Source organism: Ixodes scapularis, unplaced genomic scaffold, assembly GCF_016920785.2.
Source record: "Ixodes scapularis isolate PalLabHiFi unplaced genomic scaffold, ASM1692078v2 PGA_scaffold4__175_contigs__length_147842914, whole genome shotgun sequence".
NCBI classification, from domain to species: Eukaryota; Metazoa; Arthropoda; class Arachnida; order Ixodida; family Ixodidae; genus Ixodes; species Ixodes scapularis.
Window position 1 is genome coordinate 36,590,242 of NW_024609879.1, and position 24,590 is coordinate 36,614,831.

The window sequence follows — 24,590 nt, forward strand, 5'->3', positions numbered from 1 at the left end:
TTTTAAAAGAAGCCGTGAACGCTACACTTATGCGGTTTGTGCGAAAGTGATAGGCCCAGGGGGACGTTATGTAGTTTGCAAATCTTTGCGATAAGTCGGCTAATTATTTAAAATACGTAATTAACTTTTAATTAGTATAAATAGACATATGGTTTCAATTAGAAACTTGCTGAGAGTTGTCAAAAACCTCTAAACCAGTAATTTTTAGAAAGACTGAGCGCGTGTGATGCGTATTAGTGCGCTGAAGTTACCACTCGTGGACCAGGTACAAGGCTGGGGCTAGATAAGAGACAGAAAAATTGCGCGGGCGCCTTACCGAAACCGCTAGCCTTGTACCTGCTCCACGATTGGTAACTTTAGTGCGCTTCTCACGCACTGAAAGACGTTCTGAAAATGACTAATTTAGGGATTTTGGACGACGCCCCGCTAGCTGATTATTGGAACAGTATGTCTATTTTCACTAATTGAAAAGTTAATTAGTGAATTTTAATTAATTAGCCGAGTAACCGCAAAGCTTAGCGCCCATGTAATGTCCCCCTGGACGTATAACTCACTCGCAAAAACCGCATAAGTGTAGCTTTCATTAATTTTTTTAAAAACAAATCTGCAAGAATAAAAAAAACACCCTGATATGGGAGGCAGATGTACCCCTATTTGGCAGACCCAGATATGGATATATAAAAAATTGGGCAGATCTGGCTATATAAGGCTTATATAAACGGATGTACTTGATATGGCCAGATCTGCCCAATTTTTTATATATCCACATTGTTTCTATATTAGTCCGGATCAGCCATTTTCGTAAGGGAGACAACAAAGGGACAACAATATATTGTTGTCTCTTTGTATTGTTTCCTCTTATAAAAACCGAACCTATCCCTCCTCCTCTGAGATGCACAAATTGTTTGCTCTCAACTGAACACCAAAAACAGTGGCTTTCCTATGACCCATAAGTGCAATCACTGATTGTCCTGAAATAACCTCAACGATATATGGTAAACCCTTTTCGGTAAATAGTCCTAGATTTCATCGGAAACAGCAGTGGTCTCGCCTCAGGACAACTGGTCATGTGCTCCCACCAAACTTACCGTTTTGCTCTTTATTGTGGAATTAACACTTAGTTCCTTTTTAAAACTCTGAATTTGCAAACGTTTTACTGGCATGTTTTTTTAGGATTTTATAAGAACAAGGATCTTTGTCAAGCCTTGTTGTATCTAGATCTTCACTTGGTTAAGCATCTGATTGTTCCTTGTCATCACCGCTAGCTGCCTCGCTGTCAAAATTTCAGGACCGAGGCGTTGAGTGTGGACCATGTACTCAGTAGGTTTCGGTTCGAGTTCGAGGTCAGCACATACTAGACTCGAAAGCACCTTTCTGTGGCATTTCCGAGAAGAGGACTGCAGCGCACGAAAAGCTTAAATCGCCGCTCACTCTGACATAGGGCACGCGTGCACGCGTGCCCCTACCGTTGACTGCACTGCTGTAGAAAGCGGCCAGGAGTATACTCCTTTTCAGCCCTCTATTTGGTCTGTTTCAAGAGTATCTACTGTTCACCCTTAAGCTAATACTAGAAGACGCGCCTTCAGTGGGAGCTTTCTGCCCTAGCTGACACAAGTGTGGACGCGCCGACACGCGCAACCAGAGCACTGCGGAAGCTAGCGAGCACGCGCTAAAGACGGAGATTCTTGTCCTAGCTTAAGGGTGAACGGAGTATAGGTTGTTCTGGAAGGCTTTAAGTTCTCTCTTTCCAGGCAAAAAGATTGCCATAAGCGCATACAGAATATGAAAACAATTGACACCTGTACCTTTTGCTTCTTTTAGAGCCACGCTATGCATACATATAGCTTTGGTAATAATGTATTAATGCTTTAAGATTTCAATACTGCTAAGTAGTTTAAGTAATATCGGTATTACACATATGATAACCGTATTTCGTGTTCAGGAACTGTACTATAACAGCATTCTTTTTTCACGTCACTGAAATGTCGCGCCTGCGCCAGTTGGTTGTACCTCTGTAAATACTCATTGCCGCTCCAGTGTATCTCAGTTGTTGCAGGTTGCCTCTGTGTCGCGCGTCAATTAAAAGGCTCTGCCGAGCGATGCGTGCTTCTGGTCTTTGGTCACATTATCTGACGACGACGATGGGATTGCTCACTGTGCTCTGAAGATGACGAAACGCTCCTACCGAAGGTGGAAATCGCCCTTAGTAAGCCATCGAAGTTCCAGCCGGATAGCGGAAACTTCTCCAGGGGTGAACTGCACACCACTGTCTAAAACCGAGCAAAAACATCCTTCAGTAAACAGATGAATGTCTCTAATATAACCAACGAGATGACATGCACATACATCCACTTGAATGATAGTTCAGGAGGACATTGAAGAGGCGCTGACAGGACGACTCACGCTCGAAAGGCGGAATGATGTTAATACCGAGCTTCTCTCAGGGTCGTTACCTAAATTTTATAAACTACAATCACGCTGTAGATACCTTTGTAAGTACATCTGTAGCATGACATGATGTAGAATGTGGCATATTCCACTTAATGTATTGGTTCATCACAAGTCATTATTGATTGTCACAGAAAATGCCGGTTGTCCGGGAAATCCCTATGTGTATTTTGTAAGCTGATTGAATCTAATGTTCTTGTAGTGCAGAGGAGGAATCTTTATTTTAGCCTGTAAGAAGATGATATTGCCGCGCGCGCAGCTGGCCAAGTAGGCAGCGCGCGGATGGCCTAACGGTTATCGCGCTTGCCTTACACGCAGAAGGCCAGAGTTCGATTCCTGGCCGCGGCTACGCCTTATTGTTGACACTGTTATGTGATGTTCCGGTGAATTCGAGAACCGTCTTGGCTGATTCAAGGTTAGAATGTTCTACGCGTCGTACTTTCTACGCCGAACGATCCAGAAACCCACGAGGATACATAGTCTCTGTCACTGCACGGTATGCGAAGGCAATAGTGCGGAACTGGTTGCCGTACTGGTTGCGGATGAACTGTTCCTACTCCCTAATTGAACGGATATGTAGATGTTATAAAAGGAGGATTAGGATCAAACAGGGACAAAATAGATGTATCTCGAATGCACGCCTGCACTCTTTAAAAGGTGTTCTTAGCTTTGGCTTACCACGCAAAGCGCACCTTTTCCGAAAAAGATAGCGAAGTTACTCAATGATAGAGAATAAACTTGCTGTAATACTTAACAAGTTCGAAGAAAGCGCTTGGAAGAAAGTGATGCAGTTTCGAAATATAGGAAATGTTTACTGTTATTGTTTCTTCGTTTGGCATCTTTTCGAACCTTTATCTGCCACTTCGTCGGTTACAAACATCAGCCGTCTGCTTTGTTACGCCCGCACTTTCCATTTCGATACGTTGTACGCCGAGACATTTGTGCCCTCTGCAAAGAGTTGTTTTTTCCCCATTCGCCATCACTTTATGTTTTGGTTTGGGGTGGAGCCCACAAAATGCCTCTTCAGTTTTCAATTTTGCTTCATTCTCAGTACTGCAATGCTTGCAAAGTGTTTGCACGGTCATTTTTGACACTTTTTCTTGTGTTGTTGTCATGTGCATGTCTGTGTGGTAGCGTCTTTCTCTGCTCAGCTTCCTTTGGCTAGTGGGATCTCTAGCGATATCCACTGGGGCAACTGGCGCGCTGACTTGAAAGTTCAGGTATCGTTTTGTGATCACTTATTCTGAGGCTACATAGCAAAGGTACAAAGATGTACCTCTCGCACCAAAAGTAAATTTTGAGAACATAGTTCTAGTGAATATATCATTCTTTCCGATTTTCAGAAGCGAACCCGTCGTACGGAATGCTTTAAACGGCGCTCAGCCTACATAAAAAAGAATGTATTCATACACAATATATGTTTACTATTGTTGCAGTTGTAATCAGTGGATATCCCTGTGCGAAAACACGGAAAGAAATTAATAGACCGATCTCACCAGCCAGTTTGACTACGCCACCGCTGCCGCAATGCATCGAGGGAGCTTTAGACTTCCTGAACGTGCGACAACCTCGCTGGAGCTCTGCGCATGTGGAGCATGAGGCGGCACGAGCTGTCTTAGGCACTGCTGCCTGCCTCCCGCGAACTAAAGTTATGGCAGCGTCACGCATGCGCCGAACGCTTGGTGAGATCGGTCTATTGTTTCAGCTCTTAGAATAAGGATATGGGGCCCTCACACGTCTGGAACGTCGTTCAGTTGACACGTTTTCATTGCGTCGTCTGCTTTCGAAAATTCCAGGTCCGCTCAACCCTTAGGTGTTTGTAGTAGTTTTTAGTATTAACGAAGCTATATCACATCTCTAGGAAGTCGTGGACTTGTGCCGGAGTTCTTTGTCCGTTGTTGCTATGCTGCTTTTATGTATACGCCTTTACCCTGGGGACATTTTCTTGCTGCTACCCGTTTCGTAGAATGACATGACGGACGGGTTCAACAACACGTAATGATTTATTCACTGTCATCGACCGCGCCGTGATCCCAAGAGCCTCGCGTATTTGCTGCAACTGCCTTTTATAAGGGGCGGAGTGCCGCTCGCGTGGTCCGATGTACTCGGCCCACTCGTGGCAGAAATGCCTGTAGTCGATTTGGCATGCCGGTTGCCTGGTACAAAAGTTTGAATTGCCAGGTGTCCCACAACCTGTGTTCGCTATATTGGTTGGTGTTTGTGGTGAGCATACTGTATGGGCTGGTGTAGGTATGTGCGGCACCTAAAAACCTTAAAGTTTAGTTTTCTAGAGCCATCTAGCAGTAATTGCTGCAATTTCCTTATAAGATGTTGAAGCGTGTTTACTAGATGGCGCAAGCTGCAGCCCGATTCATGAAGATGAGCGTTGATGTATCCATCGATTAAAAAAATGTAAACAGTAGGCCTCTTTACCTAGTCACTTAGATAACAATCCTGGTAGTCTTGCCACCCACGTCAGCGGCCGTCCCCGCTCTTGCCGCTCATTCACACTGGAAGCGGATCCGCGTTCGCAAAGCGGTTGCGAACGCGTTTGTATAAATATCTAGTACAATTGCACGCGCACTTGACGTCATCGAGTACGCGTGCAATATCACTGGATTTTTATACAACCGCGTTCGCAACCGCTTTGCGGACGCGGATCCCCTTCCTGTGTGAACGAGGGGTTGGAGAAAAAACACGCGCACGAATGGATAACTCGCGTCAGCTTAGAAAGACGCCGGCAAGAAGCGATAAAAACGTCTCCAGGTACACCTAAACACTTATCATTTGTGATTGCGAAAGCACGCACGCCGCACTTCCGCTCCCTTCTTTCGTCTGCGGAGTACTTGCGTCAACGGTCGAGCGCGCGCGCTGACCTTGGGCGTGGAGTGGTGGGACCGCTGCCTCGTGTACACGCAGCGCCATGGGGTGGCGGTCGTTCAAACTGACGCGCAGCGGCCAATGCAGCCTCGACGACATGCGCCAGCCAATGGCACCGAAGGTGAAATCCATCAGCTTTACTCCGGTCCTTCCCTAGTGAAAAATACACCAGCTCGAGGGCTGGTGTGACTTGATGTTACACCAGACTTTTTCACAGATGTGATTTGGGACGTTTTCTGGTGTGACACCAGAAACCTGGTGTTCTGTTGTGACACCAGAAATCTGATGTGTGGGAATGACACCAGAAATCTGGTGTTCTGATGTTACACCAGAAATCTTGTGTTCTGGCGGGACATCAGGTTTTGTTGTAATATGGTACCAGACCACCTGTTGACTGGCTGTTGCTTTACTCACAAAAAAGCGTACAATGATAAGTTTGACAACAACGCTGCTGCCATAATTACTTTATTCAAAAAAGCAAAAAAGCCCAACAGTAAAACTTCTGAAGCTTTACTGTTGTAGGGAGTTGGCCGTGATCAACTGGAGTTTGTCCGGAGCCACTGCCCTGCGTCGAAGAACCGGACGCCCTGTCGTTCCGAAATTCTTGGCCTTTCAGCTTGCGGTTGACTCGTGTGTTAGTTACGCTGATCCGTTCCGCGTACCCCTCCGCACCAGAAATTTCCTCTTCTAAGGCATCATATTCGACAGATAGCTCGATTTCCTTGTCCAGCTCTTTCAGGGAAGCCTCCTTAAGTAGAAGAATATCAAATGTTTCTTCGAGCTCACCGATGTCGGTTGGATCCGTGGCCAGCAGACGCCAGTCTCGTTGATGATCTTTGTTGTGGCGGCTCGCAGGGTAATCCTCTTTCGCTTCAGGCGGTCGACGCCCTCCTCGCTCGTAGTAGGCATTTCGGCCCCAAAAACTGTAATAATTACTAGCTTCCTTTGTTTCTTTGCGACCAAACCAAGCTCGTCGGAAGTAAGGAAAGCGCACCAACCCATCTTTTCGGCTTCGACTCACAAAGAAGACTTCTTTACTTTCTCAAACTTAAACAAGAATACCGGCGGAAAGGGAAAGAGAAAGCTTCGAAGAGGCGAGCCGGCGAGCGCCCCAAGCTGCTCAAGGCCGCCCGGGAAAGTGCTCGGGACGAGAGGGACACTTATTGAGCACAAAGGTGCCCGCCGCGGGGTCTCCGGCGACCACCAAGACGGGAGGAAACAAGGCACCCCGTCGGGGGACGGAGCGGCACACGAACTAATAGAAAACGTGCGCACGGACCGGGGGGAGAAGTCAACAAAAACACAACTCTGGTGTCACATCAAACTGCGTGGTGTGCACACCAGGCTGCCTGGTCGGCGCATGAGTCCTTATGGTGCGACACCAGACTCCCTTGGTGTACCCATCAGGCTGATGTGCGGGTACACCAGCATTTCTGGTGGGCACGCCAGGCTGGTGCGCTCGATACATCAGCATCGCTGGTGGGCACACCAGATATTCTGGTGTCACATCAGGATTCTTTGATGTCACACCAGGATTGCCTGGTGTATTTTTCATTAGGGTTTGGAATCAGGGAAACTAGGCACCACTTGGCTACGCTTTTCGCGTCGTTTTATAGCTGAGAGCCGGTTTCGCTTGGAGAAAGGATTGAAGGTGCCGTCTGGCACGGCTTCAAAGCTGATGATGTCGGCTCGCTCCATGGCATAGTTAATGCTTTCGCCTTAAAATAGCAGTAGCGTCGGAGCAAGTGCAACACATCTGGTCGGTGCCGACGGAAGGTTCCTAGCGATTCGCCGTACATTACTGCAAGCATACGTTATCCTCAATGAAGTCATCATGCGCAATCCTCGCGTACCGATTTTGTTTTTAGCGTTTTCTGCCTATGGTAAATATGCAGCCAGTCTGGCAAGACGCAGTCGGGAGTAAACGCGACGTTCACGCCACATGCACAGTCGACCTTACTGGACATAGGTATGGCACCGGTGTTTAGAGGCGAATATTTAGAGTGTCTGATGGCACATGCAAGATGCTGAATAGGCGTATGAGTATTATTTACTCATCGCCTAGAAAAGCCGAGCTGTTTGCTGGGCCTCACCGAAGGGCTCACCTCTCGCCTATCGGCCGCTATGTTGTTTTGTGGGGGAGTGATTTCGACCACCGACTGTTTAACTAGGTATTGGGTCGTTATTTGGGGTTGAGAGCTGGTCACATACCTGGCAGCTTCTTGATTACCCCAAAACTATTACGGTATGTTGACATTTTGACAGTCCAGCCAAATATTTGTCAAACTTAGAAAACACAAGCGCCGGTGGCATTTATTTCAATGAAATAAACTTCTCAGCAAGAATATCCACCTTGTTGTCTACTCGGTGACAGCCTTGCTTCACCGAAATAAAGCCCATAAACACGGGCATGGTGGCGGGAGGCCGAAGGCGTCGGTATATAACTGAAAAGAAAAACCCCTTAGTGAAAACAGCAACAACGGACGATTTATCCTTCGACGTTTCGGCCGGAGTCAGGCCGGACCGGACGAAACGTCGAATAATAAATCGTCCGTTGTTGCTGTTTTCACTAAGGGTTTTTTCTTCTCAGTTGTGTGTGTGTGTGTGTGTGTGTGTGTATATAGACATACAGCTGAACATACCCCGGTGTAGACCTGAACATAAATATGTTTTTTGTTTATTTTCTTGTCTTTTTTTTATTAAATTAAGGTCACGCTCTTAACAAAGCACTATATCACCACGCGTTAGCGTCCTATGCGCACAGAGTTTCAGCATTCTGAGAAGTCTAAGTTGTCTATGAGGTGCAAAGCAAAACTGGGTTTTGTATTCTCCCACAACATATTTGTATGTGACATATAAGAAGGGCGTACTTTTATGCAGAAATTCGTAAACGCGAAACAAACTCGGAAGAAATTACTCATTTGATTCTGTATTTTAGGCCTTGAAGCTTATTCCGAGTTTTGTGCCGCACAGATGTTCACCTTGGATATGTCGCCTGAGAAGGAGGTTGGCGTCGCAATTCTAACGGCGGAAAACAGGGACGTCTGGGCGAAGATATACGCCAGTATTGCCCAGAGTGAGTTTCAAACCGAACATATGGGGTATCTCAACAAAATTTCTGGGGTAAGATGAGCCAAAAAAAAATCAGCCACTGAACACTGAAAGCACAGGGTTTCACCAAATGTGTGCCTGTCAGGTCGGTCTTACTGTGTGAAAACGCCAGGCGTAATTGTTTTCCTGTACAAAATGACAGCAAAAATTTCGTCAAAGTTCACGTTAGACCCGTTCTCAGATGACCTTATAGTTGCCGACGCTATTCGGAGACCAAGTCGTCTGCTTCTTGTTCAGGAGTTGCTGCGACGTCAGGACAACGCCGAGTTCTGTTTCGCTTCGACTGGAAGAATTGTGGGTAGACCTTAACGCTACATGCATTAAGGTCAACCCACTATTTTGTTTTTCAAGCAGCCAATAAGACCTCAACGTCCGTACATCATCGAAACCCCTGTGCAAGCAGTAGACGAACTTGCGCTGGGCATTAAGTTCTGGCGCCATCTCCACACAGACACAGCGAACAGACGACGCACTCTGTTGTGTACTCGTTGTTCCTTTTGGGAGACTGCGCCACAAGCTAATGCGGTAAGGAACTCAGAGAGAGGAGGAAACGAGAGTGTGCTTGGACGTCAGAACGCCAAACTGTGATTGGAATGATTAGTGGGTAGACACAAAGCTAGCGGAACTTGTCTCTATTGCACTTGTCGAACACGTTAAAATGCGAGAGCAAACGCCCGACGCCGGCGTTCCGTCTTATAAAGCGCTCGACGAGTGTAGTGAAGCCAAAACTTGCTTTTCTCTCCACTGCACTTGACAAATTCTTTATAATACTAAAGTAAAACGCTGGACGCGGTCACTCCCCGTTTTAAAGCGTTCCAAGATCGCAGTTGTGACACCGGCAACTAGTTTTAGGCCTACCCACTAATAATTCCAAACTGAACTCTGCGTTCTGACGTCCGCTCTCGTGTCCTCCTCTCCCTGAATTTTGGGCGCATAGCCTCGCTCACTAAATCGTCTGCCTAACGTGGACTATGGCGAATTCGCAGCCTCCATTTCTCACGGAAAATAATTTGCTTCTTAAAATTTTACTCTTAAGACTGACCTGCCCACTGCACATTGTGGTGACATTTTGTACTTTATATGTTGACTTACTGATTTTTCGGGTGCATTCTAGTGCGGAAGATCCGTTTGATACACGCCAAGAAGAGCTACCCTTATGTAAGACCCGTGTAAAGCTTCGCGTAAAACTACAGACGTTCCGCCCTGTCTTTGACCTGAATATTCCTTTCTCGTTTCCTCGGGTTTCAAAGAATATTATACACTACAAAACTCGTGTCTGCCATGGACCGCAGCTCTCCGCTGCGGTCCATGGAGGAAAGCTGTGACCAAGCTGCGTCAAAAGGGTCACGGCTCTGGTCCTCTTTCCCAAGTCCCACGAGAGGTGGGGCTCATGTGGGACCGTCGTGAGCAACGGGGGCTCGGGAAGCTCCTGCGAAATCTACATTGGTCACACGTGGACGCTACATCGGCATGCGCAACCTGGGCTGCCCACGCCGCGGCGTGGTTGGTCCCACCTCGGATATGAGAGGACAACGCTGGGCACAGCGTGCGCAAGCCCAACCTGGGCTGCTGATGAAATGCAATCATCCGTCTCACCTTGGCTACGCGAGGGCATCCCCAGTTTGGGCTTTCCGTGGGATACCGCCGCGGGTTTCACTTTGACTCTGTGGCGCCAGGGTTAGCGCAGATGCGGGCTTCAGGGGGGTAAAGTATGGGCATGCCTAATTTGAGCTGCGCCTGCCATACCTTTGTGGGTTTCACCTCGGCAATTCGGGGCAGAGTCAGCGAAATCAAGGCTAAAGCTGGGACACTCCCGAGTTAGACTCCCCATGTTGGTTCCACCTCGGCCGTGCGGGGTCCAAGTTGCGATGGTGTGGGCTCAACAGCGGTAAGGTGTGAGTGTTCCCGAGTTGGGCCGCCCAAGTAAAACATTAGTGCGGCCCGCCTCGGCTCTACTGGTGCAGATGCACTGATGTGGGCTTCACGGCGGCTAAGCGGGGGCGTTCCCAAGATGGGCAGCCCATGTGCAACTCACGTGTGTTCCACCAGGAGTTTGCGAAGCCTGACAGACTCGGGCTGCCCATATAAGGTGGCACTCTGTGAGTACCACTTTATAATAATAATGTTAATTTCTCCATCAAGTACAAGCACACGATGGAAGGTGACTGAGGAAAAAAGCTACATTTGTGCAGCTTGACGAGTCCTGAGCCCCCACCCCATTGGCAACAGCGGCAGGTCACAAAAGAAATGTATCACTTTGTAAACAAACAAACAAAAAAATAGAAAAAAAATTCGCAGGTCAGTAATTTAATGTAGAACATTCAATGTAGCAGATAAATTAGCTCTGCTTAAAAGACGGTTTACTAAACAAATAACTGCATATTCAAAGGTTCAAGATAATCAAAACATTCAAGGGTTCAAGATTCAAGATATATAGCAGGACTATCTAATACTATGTTCATTCACTAAATTCATTCCCAACGAGTATAACTGTAACTTATAAATGAGAACATTGAGTGGAATATTTACTTAGTCATTTCTGTGCAATTCACTCTAAAGAAAAAAAAATATCTCATATATCTTACTGTTCATGTTAAAGGATGATTATCATTAGTGTTAATTAAGTAGGGTCGGAAGCACGATGGATGGCATTTGCGCAACATACGTTGTTCTGCAACTTGGGACTTTCCAGTTGCCGAGGCTACGAGTGTGATATGTTGCCATTTTAAGTGATAAGGATGCTAGTGCACTAAGATTGACATTATTTGCTTTTATTTCAAACCAATACCTTAGACATAACCGATATTTATAGATATTGTAAATATGAATTAAATTAAATTTAGTGAAATGAGGTTTACTTGGGTAATCATATGAAACATTACATATTATTTGTAGCATCTTTTTTGTAGCATACGTATCGTGTTCAAAATTGCCATTGTAGTAATTCTTCAGACGAGGTAAAAGTAATGTATATGTGAAAGAAATAACGAGTTCTAGATTAAAAATTTAGCATTTTTCGGCAAAATAGAGTGGTGACGATTTATTATGCCAACCTCACGTGACATCTTTATCAAGAGATTGTTTAGATGTTCACCCCAAGTCATATGTGGCGTGAAAACAACTCCAAGAGTCTTAAAACTTAACAGAATTTCTATTCTTCTCGAAATCAAAACAATATATATTATAATAGCTACATTTTTATTCTTCGGTTTAAACAAGATAGCCTTAGCTTTGTTCACGTCGATTTATAAAGCGTTAGCGCTGCTCCAACTACTCAACTTCTGCAGAGTTTGATTCGCCTGCTAAGTTATCACAGCAAACACCTGTGAAAAACAAATTGGTATCGTCAGCAAAGATGACCATATTTGGTATTTTTATCCACGATCATGATGTCATTATTATTTAAATTGTACAAAATAACTGTGATAGCCACGTTTGCAATGGTGCGGGCTTCATGGTGGCAAAACGTGGATGTCCCTAAGTTGGACTGTCTAAGTAAGATCCCCCTGGGTTAACCCACCTCGGCTGTGCAGGGGCCAAGTTAGCAATGGCGTGGGCTCCACAGTGGCAGCGGGCGGTCGTGCCCGACTCGGGCTGTTCATGTAAATACCCTGTGTATCCCACTTAGGCTGTGCGCACCACGTTAGCAATGGTGCGGGCTTCATAGTGGCAAAACGTTGGTGTGCCGAACTTCAGCTGCCTATGAAAACCCCCGTGGGTTCCACCTCACTTGTTCAAGGGCCAAGATGGCATTGACACGCGCCCCACAGTAATTAAAAGTGGGCACACACAACTTGGGCCGCCCCTGCAATGCACCCATTCGTCCCACCTTGGTTATGCGAGGGCAGTCAGCCAAAACGTGGGCTTCACAGGGGCGCAGCGTGAGCATACCCAACTTTGGCTGGCCATGCAATACCCCCGTTGGCCCCACTTCGGCTATACGGGGAGGAGATATATTGGGCTGCCCATGCAATGACGCCGCCGTGTGTTTCACCTCGGCTTTACGGGAAAAGAGCTAGCACAAATGTAGGCTACACAAGGTAACGCGTGGGCATGCCTAACTTGGGCTGCCCATGCATGCTCCCTGGGTCCCATCTGTGCTATACGGGGCCGGTTAGCATAGATGTGCGCTCCAAGCGGTCAAAGCGTGGGCATGCCCAACTTGGACAAACTGTGCAACTCACAAAAGTGCCCTTTTTTGCCAATATTTAGAATATATAGTGCTGGTTCTGAAGGTTTAACAAAGAAGATCGAATTGATTTAATCTTTTACGCAGAGTATAGACTTTGTGAGTGAATTCGAAACAGGGTCGTCAGAATGTCGTATTTGTTCTAAAATTCGGTGCCTGTAGATGGCTCAAGCTGGTTATGTATCCCAATTAGGTGTCCGATACAATTTTACACAGAAACGTGTGCAGTCAATGAAAAAACGGTTAAGTGCAGGCGAGCAGGTGTAAGTTATACATGATGATTGAAAACCTGAGGCTGTGGTTTTAAAAATGGAAACTCTTGAAGTAGGAAGAAAAAGGGACATACAACGTCTGTCCATTTCGTAAGCTTGAATTCCCCAATTTGAATGGCTTGCTCAAACCGTCGCTTTAATATATCAAAATGGTAATATTTCCGGTAGACTCACGAGGAAAGGAAGGCGTGATCAATTCGGGATGTTATTCAGTACCCCACACCGTAAGGAGATTATAAAATGACCATGAACAAAATGAGGTACTCTGGGAAACCTCATGTGGGCTGCCCACATATGCCTTTTGTGGGCCCCACGAGGGGGACCCATGTTTCCTTCCCACCTCGGCATCCTGTGTGCCCCACAAGGAGTGCCGTTGTGGGTTGTCCAAGTAGACCTACTCTGGGTCTCACGGGGGGAGCTCATGTTGCGTGCCCAAGTAGGCCGCTTGTGAGTCTCCCTTTAGCGGCCCAGGTGGGCTCTACAAGAAGGGCGCCACAATGGCCCGACTTGCCAAACCGACGTGGGACTCACGTGGGCTTCCCAAGCGGAACTCACGACGGCCAGTCTTTCAGAGCGCACTTCGTGCTAGATGTCCCTCGGCGGAAGCCTAGGTAGGCTACCCAAGTAGGCCCCCTGCATGTCTTACGTAAGGTCGCCCATGTGCACTGCCGAAGCAGGCCCCCATGGGTACCGCTAGGGCAACCCGTGTCGGCTGTCAAAGTAAGCTGCTGTAGGTCCCACACTACAAGCCGACGTGGGCTAACCAAGTAGGCCTGCTATGGGGCCCACAGGGTCCCATATCAGTTTTGCTACTCGGCCCAAGTCGGCCTGACTTGGGCTGGTAAAACGTTTAATCTCGTAGGACGCATAGCTGGCCAATTTGGGCAGCCCGCCACGGCTTTCTTCGTGGGAGCTACAGGTGGCCTAATTGAGCAGCCCACATGGGTTTTCCGACGGTACCCAGAGGGGGCCTACTTCGGCAGCCCATCTCGGTTTCCCTCGAGGGACCTCTAGCACAAAGTGGGATCTGAAAAAGGGGCCGACGTGAGTCCCACTTTGGCAGCCTAACGACAGGGTTTGCAAGTATGGCCCAAGTGGCGCCCGCTTGGACAGTACACTTGGGCTTCCTAGGGGACCCACAAGAGACCTCTTTGGGCACCCCATATAGGCTCCCCTCGTGCGATTCACTGCGATCCACATAAAGTCGTCTCGGGCACCTTACTTCGTTCGGGGTCATTTCATATTTTCCTTTCGGTGTGGGATATTGCAGTGTATACCAAACTGAGCATGCCTCACTTTCCCGTGTGCCTGCTGAAAATGTAACCGTCTTGATAGGTCAAAAGGATGACTTGAGCTAGCCCATGAAAATTGGGTATTTCAAATTTGTACGAAATAGAACATAAAAAACTGTGCATGATTCTATCAAATTCTTGTTGGTCAGTTTGTCGGGATACATAATCAACTTGAGCCGTCGACAAACACGGAATTGTAGACCAGATATGACATTCTGACCAGAGCGTTCCCAAATCGCCCTCAAATTTAATACACTACGTAAAAACTTACACCTCGCTTAAAATGACTCTCTCAATACGCACATTCAGTAATAAGTTAATAATAAAGTTTAGCAACCCTAAAAATTCTCACTCATGTTTGGTATCAAATTAAACTAATCACTTCTGTTGAATTTCTAGAGCGTGAAATGTTTCCAATATTAGCGGAAAGTTGCGTTTTTAGAGTTGCACAGGTAGCACAAGTTGGCCATGCGCACGGTTTGCCTCCTTGGAGCCGAAATCTATGCTACCTTTGCCGCCATGTAAGCGGGTAGATCCCAGGGAAATGCATGGGGGGACCATGTTAGGCATGGCCATGTGGTGCTCCCGTAGAGCCTACCTTTCAGATAACACGTTCCCCCGTGTAGTCGAGGTGGAAACCACGGGGGGATTACAAGGGCACTTGAAGTTGGGCATGCCCCGTAATGGCCAAGTATAGCCGAGGTGGGAGGCAGGGGGGCGTTTCATGGGCAGCCCAAGTTGGGTATGTCCACGCTTTCCCACCGTGGGGCACACACCTTTGCTAACTTGGCCCCCGCAGAGCAGAGGTGGAGCACGGTAGTGTTACATAGGCAGACCAAGTAGAGCATGTCTGTGCCTTGCTAATGTGAAGCCCGCACCATTGCTAACATGATCAACGCACAGCCCAGTTGAGACTAACGGGGTTTTAGTTTGGCAATCAAAGTCGGGCATTCCCCGCTTTGCCACCGAGGAGCCCACACCATCGCTTACTTGCTACCTGCACAGCCGAGGTAGGAACCCACGGGGGATTCACTTAGGATGCAAACTTGGGCACCCCAACGCATAGTCATCGTGCAGCCTGCACCACTGCTAACATGGCCCACGCAGAGCCTAGTTGAGTTCCACGGGTGTTTTACACGGGCAGCCCAAGTCGGGTATGCCCGCGCTTTGCCAACATGGGGCCTACACAGTTCCTAACTTGGCCCCCGCAGAGCCTAAATAGGGCCCATTGGGCTTTTACAGGGAAAGCCTAAGTTGTTCATGCTCAGGCTTTTCCGCCAAAAAGCCCCAATATTCGTATAAGTGTGCCCGCAGAGTCGAGGTCCAGCGCGGTGTTTTTAACTGGGTGGCCGAAGTTGGGCATGCTCCAGCTCTGCCACCATGCTTCTTAAACTTGCCCCCCTCCCCCTTAGAGCCGAGGTGTAGACCATCTCGGGCACGCCCATGCTTAGACTCCGTGGAGCCCACATCATTGCATTTGGGCCCCGTAGGCGCGAGGTGGGCCCCTTAGACACGAGGTGGGTCCCACGGGGATTCTTTACAAGTAGCCCAAGCTGGGCATGCCTACGCTTTGCCGCCAGGGAACACACAGCTTTGCTGACTTGGTCTCGCAAAGCAGAGGATGAACCCACGGCGGTTTTTCAGGGGCTGCACAAAGTTGGCCATGCCTACCCTTACAGAAATGTCATATATGACCCAGATATATTTGATATAGGGCCGTATATGGGCATATAAGTAGACATATACGGTCATATATTGCCATACAAGGGCTGAAATCAGGACACATATGGTAAGATGACACCATATATGACGACATATATTGCCAGATAAAGTCATATATGGTGCCAGTGGCTGCCATATATAACAGTATAGGATGCCTGATACTCCTGTATATGGCACTATATGGTGCCAGTCAACATGTAGATCCAGGTAGCACTCCGCGTCGGCCGGTATCGGGACTACGCCGGCCCGCCCATGGTAACAGGATGGCAGCGCCTGGCCATGGGCACCGGGGAGTTACCGGCCCCGGCCGGCGTCGGGGTTTCGTCTTGCTCATTGGCCAGTCCAACCGTAGAAGTTACAGTGACTGGCCGGCATCGGGTTTTTGCTGTCTCTGCTGGCTAGTCTTTCCATGGAGGTTCCAGTAACTGGCCGGCATCGGTATTTTCCTGTCTTTGATGGCCGGTATCTACGGAAGTTCAGTAACTGGCCGGCACCGGTATTTTGCTGTCTTTGATGGGCAGTTTTTACATGAAAGTTCAGTGACTGGTCGGCATCGGCGCTTTGCTGTTCGCAGGCTGGCGAGCCCCGGGAACTTCCGTTTACTGACCGGCATCGTTCTATTTTTTTTTTGCCTTCTTCACTATACAGTCACGTCATTGAGATTCCGACGAACTGTGGCGATTCATATGTAGCGAGTGGAAATGTTCGCGTTGATCAATCCTTCGTAAATGACTGCCGACGCTAGCGTATTTGATCCCACCATGGCAAGGCTGACGTGTTTTATCGCGAAAACGCAAAAAAAAAAAAACAATGCCGTGAGGAAAATTTGCAGTTTACGATTTGAGAATCTGACCCCCTACGCCACGAAAATTAAATTTTACAATGCCGAACGACACTTTTTTCAAGAAGTTAGTTTAATTTGATGTACTATACGTAAGGTCTGGCGCTATACGCACGTGTTTGGCTTTGATAAAAAATAAAAACGGTATAGCGGAGCCTCGAATAAAAAAAGAAAAATGACGTGGCATGATTGAGCACGCGCTTTCAGCTACAAAACAATAATAAACATTACTTTCCAGAAACTAGAAGAATAAGAGATGCGTTTATTGCTTATGACGCAACGAGAAGTACATAAATCTCCTGAGAGATCAGTTTATTGGTGATTTTAATCTAGTGTGAAAATATGCTATTTCAGGCAGGAATCGACTGTTTTATGTGCTAGTTAGGATTATCTAAGAGAAATATTTTAAATGTTTACATAGCCAAACGATATCTGTCTCTTTAATAGCTTATGCTATACGACATACCGTACCAGAGGAACGGGAATATAAAAACTTTTTTTCTTTACTCAAAAAAGCGAGAAACACCAATGCGTTGTGGATGTATACACACTGCTGGGTTTGTGAATGTGACCCCTTGACACTACGAAAAATAAATGTCACAATGCCGAACGATAGCATTTCTGAAAGCTAGTTTAATTAACCGCGCTGTATTGAATCTCAGGAATAAAAACGTGTTTAGGCCTAACAATAAGTAAAACTGCGGAGCGCAACCTGTATAAGTAAGACCTGGCGGCACGCGGGGGATAGCGCTGATCTACCAGAGGAAAATAAAATACTTCTTTCCGGAAGTAAGAAAATTAAGAGATGTGCTTATGAGCTATGAGCTCAACTAAATTACTGCCTTAAAATGGCGGTATTTTTGTTTCAATAGAGGGTGGAGATGGGACCGCTTTCATGACAAACTTTGGCTTCATCACTGTGGCAGCTTTACCACATACATTTTCCGATTTTGCTCTAAATGTACCCATTATTATTAATTTCATTTCTTCGTTGAAAGGACTTGCGCTGTTTGCCTACTACACTGACCCACCTATTACCACGGAGGGAGCGAATCATCCCGGCAAAACAAGAGGGCCAGGGTTTCTGAATTGCATCAATTCAAATGTGGGCTCGCACTTTTTATTTTCACCTTCTGCGTGATTGTTACCCTGAAGAACGGTGCCGACGATAGCATAAACATAGAAAATATTTAAAATAACAAGAACTAATACACAGAGGGGAGAAATAATTTTAAAATAATAAAAACGAATTCAAAAAGGTGAGAGAAAAATATTTAAAATAATAAAAAGTAAAACAAAAAGATAAGAAAAAAAAATATTTAAAAATAAAAATAATACAAAGAGGTGAAAAAAATATTTAAAATAATAAGGACGAATACAAAAGGGTGAGAAAAAACATTTAAAAGGAAAAAAAAAAGTGAAAGAAAACAATAGCGTTTACCGCGACTCAAACCAACGACCACAACCTCAGCAAACCAGGGAGCCAACACTACGCTACCGCCGCCTGGATGACCTTCAGACCTTTTCGAGAAGGTGCCATGTCTGCTGAATTTCTTTTCACCATTGCAGGCTTAGTTTCGTATTTAATATTTTGCAACATGTTCAGAACATATTCATAATATGGTGGAAAATCGAGAGGCGCGATATTTTATTATTGCTGTGTCTTTTATGAGTTTTATAATGCGGTTTGCTGATCGTTTTATTTCAAACGTGTTGAAGATACGAATACAATCTCATCGAAGCAACGGCCTATGTTTCGCACGTTTTGCCGGCCGTGTGCGTTTGAATGCCTGTGTTCACGGCCAGCTAACGGTCCAATTACCCGATTAGTGGTGATGCGTGGAGTTTGCCTGAGTTTCAAATGTGTCCGACAAAGACGGAAGCGACTGTGGGACGTGGCACTACGTCAAATCTGCTCAGCAGCCAAGATCATGGGACGCCATCGAAGTAAGTTCGTGTCTTGTTCGTTTGGGCTAGATTATTTCCTGCGTTCAAATGGCTTGTTATTGTCTGTAGATCGCTTGCTTTTACCAGTATTACTAATGGACCTTTTCCGAAAAGCGTTCTATGCACGCGCGAGCGCCCGATGCCAAGCGGTGGAAGTCGGAACGAAAAATCGAGGAAATTCGGAAGGAGGCTGTATATCAATGAGTAGAACACGTAACTGCAGCATATATATAATTGTGCTACACAAAAAACGAACGTCGACGGAAAGGAAAACACGACGTTTAGGTGCACGCCACGAATGCCCCTCTTTAAAGTCGCGTTAGGCAGGCGCCGCTGCTCAGAGAGCGAAGAAACTGGTAGCGTAGTTCCCATTATCGATTGGTAGGGCAGGTAGGTCACTTCCTCGAATTTTAGTTCGTGCAGCCACCGCCTGGTGCCGTCGGTATGTGGAAAAGGTCCATTGTGCGCGAATGGTGTTATGCGAGGCTGTTTTTCTTTTTTCCCCGATGGAGAGGCTGGCTACTCGCTTAAGGTCGATCAGTTGCGGCGGAACTCTTTGGGAGACGGATTGGGGGGGGGGGGGGGGGGAGGAGGGGCAATGGCGGAAGAGGAGGGGGGGGGTTGATTTCCTCCCTGCGCTCAGTGAGTTTACTGGTGAGCTAGAATGTCCGGAAGAGCGCGGTGCCCCTCCATCGCCGACGCCACTCTCCGTACTTGCGTGCTGAGAGCTGGACCCGACAAAAACAGCGATTGATTGATCGACCAAGTCCGTAGCTTTCGCTGCCCCAGCCATCTGCAGACGCCTTCATTTTCGCAGTTCGTACCCAGAAAAATATTGCCAAAAATTGGTGCCGCGATCAATTCACTTCATGGTGAATAATGCATAGTATACCACTTCCGATCGCAAGAATTTGTGCCCGCGAAATAATTTTTGATGCTGGCATTTATTCCTTGCGAAATGTCGAGCTCTAAAGATCATTTGCTGTACACGTGTTTCGTATGATCCAACGCACGTGTAACGAATTTCACACCTCCAGAAACACTCAGGCTGCTTTAAACGGTGAAGCATTTATTCTCTTTCTACTGGTGTTTTTTTTAGAGGCTTTCAAGTATTAATTACAAGCTTCTAGGGAAATGTACATGCATGTCCTCAATTAAGGTAATGTCTCGCCAGTTTTTGGTATCTATATTTTGTTCAGTGTAAGTATATAGTGTTAGTCATACCTTACTCCATCCTTGTTTTTCGTGTTTTCGTGTTTCGTGCCTTGAGTGAATGGTGTAGGTTGTAATTGTTTTTATTTGTTGCATGATTGTAGTAAGGTGGTGAGCTGGTACCAATTGAACACCTTGAGAAATAGTTTGCAAAAAGCCAAGGAGACAGGGAGAGTAACACGTAGACCTCAAACGAGCGCAGACTGAACTTGCATCAATCAGAGAAGGGAGAAATAATGTATGCGGAAGGAGCTCGAACACAGGCCCAGTGGAACGCGCTGATTTAAGGTCCGTTCACACTCTTGCGACCTCTTAAACCTGGGTTGCCAGTTCCTTAAAACTTCTTAAACCGGAGAACACACTGGCGCCATCTATTGGGAAGCAGTGTAAACTCGGCGGTCCGACATATTTTTTTATTGCTGGCGCATTATCCTTTCTTTCTTTGCTCGAAAAACTTCTGTTAATGTTATAAACGAGCCTTTCTGTGAGTATTACGCACATTTGACCTCGGAAATTCCGCAAAACCTTGGCTCTTGTGAAATGCAGTTCCAGGGTCACTGCATAGATGGCGCCACAATGCCCGAGTGTTCCGTCATTCTAAAAACATTTAAGAAGTTTTAAGAGATCTCGTCTCTCTCAGTCGTACTCGGTCGCAAGAGTGTGAACGGGCGTTCACCTGTTAGCAAAAGCAGATTAAAAAACAAACAAAAAAACATAATTTTCAAGTTAGTTAAGGTAACAGATGGATGGCTAATACGTAAAAACAGCTCAATCTGTGTCTAAAATCTATGATGGATTGTCACCTACCTATGCACTGTTTACACTGCTCGTGTATGTCATCCTTAGGAAAAAAGGAAAAACATGAATAATTAGCAGATAGCATTAAAAAGCATACAAGATAATTATTTTAGGCCTTGATTATTCGTAGTATGGGCGAACAATGTGTCTGCACATCCGTCTGTTACCTGAGCTGCCGAGGAAATCGTTTTTACAGTCTTATGCTTATGGGTGAATTAGCACATTCCAGTTGGACCTGTTCGAACGTTTGCTAAAGCTCCTTTCGCATTCTTTATTTTTTTTCTTTTGCAATTTATGTATGTTAGGAGTTTGCACTGGTACGTAGTGTATGTATTCCTCTCCTTTATTCCTTGTTTTTTGTGTGCTATATTTCAAGATGTTCAATCAGAATGAACTCGCCACCTTACTGCATGGGAAAGCTGTTGTTATTCTAGAGTGTCTGTAAAACAATCTACCTGACATCTTTGCCTCACGCCCCAGTTCCTGAAGCTCACATTCTCCGAGCACAGCCTTTCTGATTTATCTCATTCTCTTTTAGTTATTTTCTTATTGTGTTCAATAAATCGAGTTGCCATTGTGCACCACTCTGCGTCCTACGTGTTTCTGTCCTTTTGTCCTTGTCTTTTTGTGCATTTTTTTTTCAAGTTTGTTCATGATATTTTTATCATATTTTCTAATCTGTGTTTTCATCTTTATACTCACTGCAGCCCTTGCCAGGCAGATGTTGGCATTCACTTTCGCCATCCGGATGTGAATGACCTGAGACGACACAGAATGTCAGTCTTCTCTGCTGAAGTCCTGGCTCCATGGAGGACTGCCAAGACTGTTCAGGGTAATGTGCTCTATATATTGAGCAATATAATAGCAACTTATTGCTGCAAGGATTGTTTTTAACATAGACAGTATTTATGGGCTGGCGTTTAGCAGTTCTGATGCCACTCACGTGGCATGAAAGCCTGTAAGGGAATTGCGCATTTCATTCGTAAGCGGAATTATGAGTTTGCAACAGTAGTGCGTTGCGTTGCCTTTCGTTGGGGGATCGGTGGCTGACTGGGCTAGCGCACACCAACTCGGAGCACGTGGAGCAAAAGCTTGCGCTGCAGAACTCAAGAATCCTGGGTTCAATCCCCACCCCTGCCCATTTCGATCTGGATGAGCATCGTACCGGCGTGCGGTCATGTATCATTACTGCGTGGTGCAGGTTGAAGATCCCAGGCTAGCAGTCATACTGCATTGGCTAAATTGCTCATCTACAGCGAGCAACTCATCGCAACTTCGAAATGGCTGACCAACTACACGCTGTATAAGTATCCACAGAACCCCAACAGAAGTGCGTCACTGCTAGCAGCCAGTATTGCTGTGTGTGTTGTATTTGTATTTTGTATTTGTTTATTTAGTGTTCCCAATAATGGCTGAAGCCTTCCCATTGGTGCACTTGTTAGTAGCAACACGAGCGAACGGCGAAAGTGGTGAACAGTGCCACACTTGCCGCTCGCCACCGCGCCGATTGGTTTTCGGAGAACTTTGCAGTATTGGTCTCTGGTATTTGGTCATATATTCAATTCAATTCAATTCATTTTATTTACTCCCATAATACAAAATGAGCGATGGAGGCAGGAGAAAAAGCTGCAGAAATGCAGCTTGACGAAGCCCCTGCCCCCTACAGGTAGATCGGACAGCGGGATACAATTGCATCATTTGAAACAAAAAAAAAACAAAAAAAAAACATTTATGTATTACACCGAAGAATATGTTATCAGGAAATTAATATTTCACGCAATCTATTCTTGTTTACACTTTCAATCAAGACACCTTTTTCTTTGAAAACATTCAATACTGTCCATATCCTGATTGTGTCCGTATCTCACATGGACACAACCAGGGCGCTGTAGCTATAATTCAACACTTGCAAGACTTGCGTGAATACACCCTGTAGGTGCTCGCACTTTCAGAGTCATTTTAATGTTGCAGAAATGATAGAATGGGTACTTGGGCGAGTTGGTGAACCGTATTCTACGGTGACAGCGCAGAGAAACAATCACACTCGAGATACTCGGCAAGACAAGCACACCCGCTGAACTTAAAACTTTCGTGTATTCGACTACTTTGTTCTTCTCTTCAACGTCTGGGTTGACTTTCCAGAACGTTATAAGTTGAAGAAATAGCACATAATACAAGAAAAAAAGCGAAGAACAGCACAAAAAAAAGAAACGAAAAACAAATAAACATTAAAATAGGAAGCCTTTACAAGTCATTCCTCTCCCTCACTGCTATCCTTAAGATAGAAATTGGAGCTTTTTGGTCGACAGCACTATAGAAGAACTACCTACACACTTGTTCTTCTGAGGCTCTATTCTTTACGCTTCCATTATTTCTCTTGTCAATGGGTCTCGACTTTTACCTATTACACAATAATTTTCAAAATGTACTACACAACCACAATTCGGACAGTGGGTTCCCAAATGTCCAGCGGCGACTCAGTGGGTGATATAAAAATGCTCCTTTAAAGGATCATTTAAACACCTGCCAGTCTGGTCTACATAAGTAGTGTGGTAAGGAGCATGTAGGCCAGACTGGCGGGTGTTTGAATGATCGTTTTTATGGAGCATTTTTATAATACCCATCGAGTTTTCGCTCGACATTTGGGAATCTACTGTCAGGATTGTGGTTGCGTAGCACATTTTGAAAATTGTTCTGCAATAGATGGGATTTGAGACCCACTGACAAGAAAAATAATGAAAGCGCAAAGAATAGAGGATCTGCAGGACAAGTGTGCAAGTAGTCCTTCTAAGCGCTGTCGAACAAAGAGTTCCAGGTTCTATCTAAACGATAGGGGGGAGGGAGAGGGATGAATTGTAAGAGTTTTCTTTTTCGTTCTTTACTTTTTTCTTTTGTCTATTCCTTTTCTCTTCTCTTGTCTTTCGCTTTTTTTTCTTGTATTTCGTGGTATTTCTTCTGCTTATCCCGATCTGGAATGTCCACCTAGACGTTGAAGAGAAGAAGGAAGTAGTCGAATACACAAGAGTTATACGTTCAGCGCGTGTGCTTGTCTTTCTGGGTATCTGGTGTGTGATTGTTTCTCTGCACTGTCACCGTAGAATATGCAAAAATGAATAATGCCATTGGAATATTTGTCGTGCCAAAGCCTGTCACAATTTTTCCGAATTCTGATCTCCACGAGATCACAATACCATTGTTTCTGTTGTAGTGGAACGGCAGAGTCTATACTTGTTTTGCTCCAGTCTTTGTAAGGGGGACGCTGTAATCCGATTCTACTCAATTATGGTGTACTAGATAGCACTATATTTGCAGAGCTAGTCTTCGGTTTTTGTAATTCCATCGAAATATATTTCAGCTTTTAAGTTACTTGTTATTTAGCATGTAAATTTACAAGCTTATCTAGATTGAAGACAGCAAATATCTTGCCAGCACTCATACTACGTGTTTGAAGTATATTGCGCTAAAATAATTCACCCAACCATTGATTTTTATTTGTCAGTGCCTCAAGGGAAGCAAGGAAAAGGAGTGGATCCCCGCCCCTGCCCGTTTCGATCTTGGATGAGCATCGTACCGGCGTGCGGTTGTGTATCACTACTGCGTGGTGCGCGTTAAAGGCCCAAGGCTAGCGGTTGTACCGCGCTGGCTAAATTACAATACAGCTGAGACAGCAGACGCCCACTGAGGCACACTAACTTCCGACTGTATAAACATACACACAATTTTTTCCTTTTTTTGAGGAGTGGGATTTAATAGAGAAGCTAGTGGGGTTTTTCTATGGGTACGAAGCTGTCCGAAGTAAGGTCAGAATGGAAAAAGCACCACTAAGTTCCGCCTGGTCCCAAACAGTCACAATATTGAACACGGAATTCAGTAGAATA

General features: G+C 45.8%; 1 protein-coding gene across 1 annotated transcript in view; it reads left to right on the forward strand.

Moving 5' to 3' along the window:
• Nucleotides 1-24,590, forward strand: part of LOC8043472 (carnitine O-acetyltransferase-like) — a 63,480-nt gene that overhangs the window by 11,486 nt on the left and 27,404 nt on the right. The window contains exon 2 of the mRNA XM_040220271.1: nt 8,302-8,404. Within this exon, the coding sequence (XP_040076205.1) occupies nt 8,302-8,404 (103 nt within the window). The remainder of the gene's footprint in view (nt 1-8,301; nt 8,405-24,590) is intronic.